Source organism: Nanorana parkeri, unplaced genomic scaffold, assembly GCF_000935625.1.
Source record: "Nanorana parkeri isolate BGI_ZX_2015 unplaced genomic scaffold, ASM93562v1 scaffold3218, whole genome shotgun sequence".
Taxonomy (NCBI): Eukaryota; Metazoa; Chordata; class Amphibia; order Anura; family Dicroglossidae; genus Nanorana; species Nanorana parkeri.
In genome coordinates this window covers 53,990-61,659 of record NW_017309486.1, presented here as the reverse complement: position 1 = coordinate 61,659, position 7,670 = coordinate 53,990, and the positions used below count along the sequence as shown (strand labels likewise).

At 42.5% G+C, this 7,670-nt stretch overlaps 1 protein-coding gene across 1 annotated transcript in view; it reads right to left on the bottom strand.

Annotated features, from left to right (window-relative positions):
• Positions 1 to 672: 672 nt before the first annotated feature.
• The window catches only part of SSR4 (signal sequence receptor subunit 4), a 51,159-nt gene continuing 44,161 nt past the window's right edge, over positions 673 to 7,670 (bottom strand). Inside the window, exon 6 of the mRNA XM_018574771.1 lies at positions 673 to 850. Within this exon, the coding sequence (XP_018430273.1) occupies positions 746 to 850 (105 nt within the window). The 3' untranslated portion in view covers positions 673 to 745. The remainder of the gene's footprint in view (positions 851 to 7,670) is intronic.

Sequence of the window (7,670 nt, the reverse complement as noted above, 5' to 3'; positions counted from 1 at the left end):
CTACTGCACTGTGAGAACGGAAGATCTCACACTAGGGGCAGCATACCCGACCCTGAGCAGAAACTTCACACAATACATTCTCACTGCACCATTACATTAATACAAAAAGTGGCAATCACTTACAAAGGTGGAAAGGAACCAGATCCTGGCTTGTCAAGAAATATAGGGGAAAAAAACCCTCCGCTCTACAGCTAGGCCAGAGGGGGATCCGTGACCTCAAGGCCAACCCGTCAGTAATAAAAGAACAAACGTGATGTGCAAACAAACGGGACGGTGGGAAACACAATCTGAACTGAGGTACGAGGGGAAGGGTAGGGGCTTTAAATTATTTTACAAAATTGTGTTTCCTGTAGAAGGTGGAACCAATCTCTCAGGTTGCTGTCCTGGAAGATGATTAGGGAAATACTGGTTTGATAAACATTTGCGCAAATATCGTGCAACATAAAAAATTGGAACTAGCATTTTTTTATTCTACAGCCTCTGCTTTCAGAAAATATATCAATGTTTGAAGCTGTTTTCTAGCCAAAAATTCATATTTTATCATGTGTGTGCAAAGAGAAAGAAATCGCTCCGGACAGCAAGTGGTTAATAATAGCTATGCATTCATGATGTTTAATATACCATACAAGTGAACAAAAAGGTAGAGATTTAGCAACTTTGTGTAGAAAAGTTTTATTTGTTATTAATGACAAAACAATGTAACTTTTTACATCAGGACAAGCAACATTAAGTCCCAAATCTTCGCTCACGCTTGGATGTAGCTCTTTGCAGTGTATGCTGTGTAGTATATCAAAATGCCAACAAGCGCAGCAAGTACCTCTGTAGATACCCATGGACCATTCCAGGCACCCTATTAAAAAAAAATAAAAAATTAAAAAACATTGTTTTCTCAAAAAAAGAAAAAAAACAAGCCATCATAACCTTAAGGTGCCCATAACCTGACTATTATTGTACGATCATAGCGGGTGATCCCGCTATCGTACGATAATCGGCAGGTCTAGCACGCTAGAAAACGCTAGTAGAGCGATCGCAAGAAGGAAGCCGCATGGGACGGTGTGTGCAACCGCACACTGCCCGCTCAGCATTGCAATCATCGGCAAGCCCTCCCCTCAGTGCAAGTACGATCTTCCTGTTCAAGATGGGCAGTTTGTACAGAATTTTAATCACCTTACAACCATCGCACAACGAAAGTCGAAGTGCGATGGTTGTACATTGTATGGGCAGCTTTAGACCAGAATTTGCCCTATGATTGTGGAGACACTATACTGTAACTCTAAAGCTGGCCATACAACTAGATAGTCGATTTCTTTTGTTCAGCATGCAGGGTCCCTCGTCAAAAGTGGATTGAGTCATCAATTTTTGCCGAGCAAGCAGGGCCAACCACTCTTAGAATGTTTGCAGATTCCTGTGATACAGAGAAAATTGTGTATGGCTAGATTTAGATCTGTTTGTAAGATGATGCCAATACACTAAGAACATGGCCTTTTTATGAACATAGGACTTTTGTCTAGTTAAGGCCAGAATAATATCTGTGGATACCCTATAGTTGCAACATACTCCTCCAGACCTTGGGTTGGAATCAGTCAGCTATGTTGACTATTTTGGCTAAGCAGTAATGACTTTCATTTCCATGAAGCTCTCTATGCACTGTTGATATGCCAATCTGAAGGCCACATGATGTTTAGAGGTCTGTAGCTATTGACTCTGCAGACAGTTGGCAACTTCTGTGCGCTGTGCCCTTCAGCATGAGCTGACCACGCTCTGCCATTTTTGGTGGCCTACCACTTCATGGCTAAGTTGCTGTTGTTCCCAGTTGCTTCCACTTTGTTATACTACCACTAATGCCCCATTCACACTCAGCGACATGAAAATCGAACGATTTTCCGCGCGATTTTATACGAGCGATATTGCGCAACGTCGCGCAACTTTTTCCTATTGGGCTGTATGCAATCAGGAGCAAAATCGCTCGAAATCCACAGAAAAAAGGGTCATGTAGGAGCGACAAGCTACAGCGACGAGCTACAAGCGATATTGAGCGGCGAGATGTGAACAGCTCCATTGAAATGGATTGGAGAAGCTACATAGAGCGATATCACGTGGAAATATGAGCGACATCGCTGCAAAAATCGCTCAGTGTGAATGGGGCATTAGGCCCCATTCACATTGAGCGATTTATCGCGCGATTTTTGCAGCGATATCGCTCTATGTAGCTTAACCAATCCATTTCAATGGAGCTGTTCACATCTGGCTGCTCAATATTGCTTGTAGCTCGTCGGTCCTACATGACCCTTTTTTCTGCAGATTTCGCTCCTGATTGCATTCAGCCCAATAGGGATAAGTCGTGGAAAATCGCACGATTTTCATGTCGCTCAGTGTGAATGGGAGCTAACAGTTGACCGTGGAATATTTAGTAGCAAGGAAATTTCATAAACACCTGAAGCCAATGATTTGGAGGGGTGTGCCAATACTCTTGGTAATATAGTGTGTGTGTGTGTGTATATATAATGTATATATTAGAAATGTCCCGATACCCCTTTTTTAAGACCAAGTACCTCCCCTCATGTACTTGCCGATACCAATTACCGATACTTTTTCTTAAAGGGACAGGTGACATTTAAAAAAAAACAATAGACTAATGATTTTAGGCCAATTTGTTTATGATTATGAAGAACTTTAAATTAAAGACTGTTTTAGAACAATACAAATTAATTTTTTTTCAATTTATTTTTACTTTGTAAACATTTTTAATTTTCATTTATTTTATTATTTTTACTTTATCATCTTTTTATTTTTTTTTTGTTACATTTTTAATCAGTTATTTTATGGCCAAGCCATTTTTGCATTTTTTGCAATTTTTTCCTATTGATTTGATTTTCAACTGCTGGGTTGCTAGCGTTTGTAAAAGACCCCCAAACCATATATTTTCTAAAAGCACAGGCCCGGTAGAGTAAAAAGATGGTGATACTACATTTGTAGGCCCTGCGATAATTGCGCAAATGTTTCTCAAATTAATATTAAACCGATAAAAATACACAATTCAATTGTTAAAACACACCAAAATCAGTATCCGTGCACAAAAAAAAATATTTTTTGACTAAATCTAAAAGATAAAACTGTATTGAGTTAATAAATAACAAATATTAGCAAATTTGTAATTGCGCCTTTTTGCGAAAAGGTAAAAAAATGAAGGTATGCAAAACTGTAAATAATCGACTTATGTAAAAAATTGTTTTGGTGTTTGTGTTGTGATAAAATGATACAGGTGTATATTTAATTGCAACACAAGGTATCACAACGCATGGCAATGAGTCACAAAGCTTTGCCATGCGCTGCCACAGTTAATTTAATGTTTTTTTTTAAAGAAAAAAAATAAATAAAAAAGATCATGCACTGCGATGCGTTCTAACAACGCACTGCAGCGCATGTGCATGGTGTGCACCACAATATGTGTGTGTTATGTGGGGGGAGGGAGGGGTTGTGCTTTTTTTTTTATTATTTTTTTTTACACATTTTTTCTTTTTTTTAAATAATTTTATTTTGTTTTACATTTTTTTATTTTAATTTTTTTAACATTTTTTATTTATTTTTTAATAATTTTGTATTTATTTTTTTTACTGTTGGGGGGGCTACGGTGAAATCTCTGGGGTCTAAACAGACCCCTGACATTTCCCTTTTGAAATAGAAAAAGAAATTGAGGACACCAAATCCTCAATTTCTTTTTCTGCAGCCTCAGCACTCAATGAATGGGAAGCACTCAGTACAGAGGCTTCCCATTCCATTCAGAAACTGCTGATAGTAAAATATTTACTATCAAGCAGTTTATGAATGGGGAGAAGCCTCCATAGGGAGTGCTACTCCCCATTCAGAAATTCATGAATGAACAGGCTGTGATGTAAATCACAGCCTGTTCATTCATAACTGGGGACACATAGTACTATGGGGGTTATTCACAAAGCTGCCGAAGGATCTAGCCATAGCTTCGGCTGATCCTTCGGCTAGCTTCGGCCCCAGGAACCCTTCGGTTGAGTAGAACCGAAGGGCTGCTGTACGGGCTATTCACTTGAGCCCGTACAGCTCCCGAAGTTGGCAGAGCGGCTCAGTCGAGCCGAAGACATATGCCTCGGCTCGGCTGAGCCGAGGTGAAAGCCGAAGCAGGAACGGCTGCCCGACAACCTGCTACTGACAGCTTGGCGGTGCCAACCATCATCTCACGGTTGGCTCTGGCCACTTGCATGCAGAGGCCACTTGCATGCAGAGACAGATCAGTGTCCCCTGCTTAGCAGCTAACCACGGACGCTGATGTGTCATTACACTGAGAACCCGGCGGAGCCGCTGTGATATCACGGCGGCTCCGCCAGGTTCTCAGTGTATGACGACAGTCCAGCGTCCCCTGGTTACCTAGTAAGCTTGTCGGAGCCGGCTTTGATATGACCGCCTGCTCCAACAAGCTCTCATTGTAATGAAAGCTGGTCCCGTGCAATAGAAAACAGTTGGGCGGAGCTAGCTGTCACTGCTAGCTCCGCCCAATCATGGTCTCCTTTTTTTCAACTTTTTCTATTCTGCTCGGTACCACAGAGGTACCGAGCAGAATAGCTGAGCCGAAGGGCGCTCTGCGGCATTCGGCTATTCACTCACTGCTGTTTGGGCCCTATGAGAATAGGCCGAACAACAATGAGTAGCCTGCTGGAGGTTCGGCTAAGCCGATGTTGGATTAGCTGAGTCAAACTCCTTCTGCACTTCGACCGACCCGAACCCATTCGCAACAAGCTGTTGTACAGCTGATTTCAGCCGGTGTACGGCTGAAATAATAAATTGGACAGAGGAATGGCTGTGGATATAGTATACTTGGACTTTGCAAAAGTGTTTGAATACTCTATACCTACTGATCTTAGCTTATACATTAGCCGCATGTGGGGAACTGTGTCAATCTGTAATTGGATAGAAAACTGGCTTAACCCCTTCGTGACTGATGACGTACAGTGTACGTCGCCAGCATCGGGGCTGTTTAAACAGACTCCCGGTGGCTATTGCTGTTTAAACTTGTAAAGCCGAATGTCGGCTTTACAACAGAAGCGATTCCGGCAACTTACCTGTCGCCAGATCGCTTCTGTGTCCTGTAAAAGGGGCCGCCCCCCCCCGCCGCGCTTCCCGGGCTCCGTTGCCCCTCCTACGGGCCCGGGACCGGCGTCCTTGGTGTCCACGGGGAGCAGGTCGACGAACTTCCGTTCATCGATCCCCTCCCCGTTCTATGGGACCGGGAGCGATGCAGATTGCATCACTTCCGGTCCCTGGGCTGTCAGTTCTGGGCTCCTGCAGCCCAGCTATAAGCTATTGAAGTGCGATCTGCACTTCAATAGCTTATTTCCAGTGTAAAGGTGACACTGGGGGTCTTTTGGACCCCCAGCATTACCTTAAAGAGTACCTGTCACCACCATCTGCTCTCACATGGGGGGGCTTGTAAGCCCCCCTATGTGATAGCAGTCAAAGTAAAGTAAAAAAAAAAAAAAGTTTTTTAAATTACTTTTTGCGCCTGGAGGAAAAGAGGTTTAACCGTTGCATACGGAAAGGATTCTTCACAGTTAGAGCTGTGAAAATGTGGAATAGACTCCCCCAGGAGCTAGTTCTGGCAAGCTCAGTTAATTGTTTTAAAAAACATCTGGATGTATTCTTAAATGCACAGAATATATAGAGAGAGGCCAGAGAGAGAGAGGCGGAACAAGGATTACGTCCGTCTCCCCGCTGCTATGAGAGGTTCGGACGGTGTGCAAGAGTAGGGTCTGGCTGAGCTGCAGCTGTGGATGGTTCGGCTCAGTCTGTGTGTGGACCGAGGCTTAGCGATGTGCCCGAGCCGTGATAACGGCAGTAGAAGGGAGCCGGCAGGGTGACAAGTGGTCGGGTCGGTGACAGTCGTGGGTGGAAGGTCGGGAGCAACGCGTTTCGAGGAGAACACCTCTTTCTCAAGCTCAAAAGGAAAAGTATAGCGGCGGCAGGAATCCGCCGGTTTAAATGCGACAGCTGGACGGAGCTTAGGGGCAATAGGCGGCAGAGCCGCGATTAGAAGCTGTTCAACCTCGGTATGTGTTTAGGAGTTCAGTATGCGCTTGGAATGAGCTGGACAGGTTGAACAGTTTGGGAAATCATGAATAAGCAGTTGGGGAAACGAAAAACGATGGTTCTGTTACTGTAAAAACGAAACATGGGAATAAAAACCATGGGTGGTTCTTTTCAAATAGCATTAAAAGTATCATAAAAAGCGATCAATTCGAAATTGGATGTTTATTTGAACGTGATATTACGAGTAAATGGGCCATTGGTTTAAAAGATTAGTGGTGTATATGTATTATGCTAAATCTATAGGTGTGCATGATAATATTATTAAAAACTGGAGACGGGGCTGCTGAACAAGAGCATGTATTAAGGGTGGTCCGTTTAGGGAGCCATTAAAAAACAGTTTTTTTTTTTTAACAAAAGGAATTGGTAAAGAATTGGAACATAAACTGAAGATAAAAATAGAAAGATAAAAAATAGAACATAAAAAATGAACACACAGGTGGTCTAGTTTTTATAAAAGGCATGTTGCTACATGAAACTAAGACTGGTATTATGTACTTATATGTGGCCTGTGCTCATGGTGGGGGACACGGGGTGTGTAGGGGACCGATTGGTCCATATGTCCAGAGCCCTGAGTGGGCATAGTTATAAAATAGTCAACATTTCTAATTCCTCATTTAATTCTGTTGGAGCAAGGGTATTGAGTTTAAAGATCCAAAGGTTTCTTGTCTACATAGCTTTTGGAAACGCTCAGCTGGGGAGAAATGGTCAGGGATATGTTCTATCGCGAAAACACGTAGATCCTGAATGCGTTTGCCGTGTTTTGTGGCGAAATGTCTGGGGACACTATGATCACAGTTGCCGTCAGCAAAGAAGCGTCTGTGGTCCCCTATCCTCTTTCTTAGCGGACGGACGGTGCGGCCAATGTACAGTAGATTGCATGGGCATTTTAGGCTATATACTACATGGTCGTGTGAGCATGTAATAAACTGTTTGATGGAATAACTATTGTCTAGGTGATCAGTGAAGGATGATTGACCATGAGTAATAAACTGACATGTAAGGCAGCGGGATTTTCTGCATTGATAGATCCCCACTCTGTTATCAAATTTCTGGTGTAGTGTATCTCTAGTGACCCCAGTCAGTATCCTGCTTGGTGCCATTTTATTCTTAAGATTGCGGGCCTTTCTGAAAGTAACTGCGGGTTTAGTGGAAATGAACAGGCCTAATTTGGGTTCTTGTTTTAAAATGTGCCAATTCTTACGAATAATGCTTTGTATTTTATTGTGATTATTGTTGAATGTAGTGATTAATCTAGATGAATCACATGCTCTTGTTCAGCAGCCCCGTCTTCAGTTTTATTATTGGGACAGATTTGAAGAAAAGAGGTTTGATAATTGATTAAGCCTAATGGTAATTGACACAGCAGATTACAATGAAATTAGTAGCATCTGTGTGCAGATGTGATTGCAACAGACCAGAAATGGCCAGATACGGGAGACCATTTTGAATTGACAAAATTGGTGCAATAATACAAAAATCTTTGGAGTCAAGGAAAAAATGAAGCAGGATTGTTTAAAAGATATTGAAGTAAATGTACAAGGAAAAGATCTGCCACC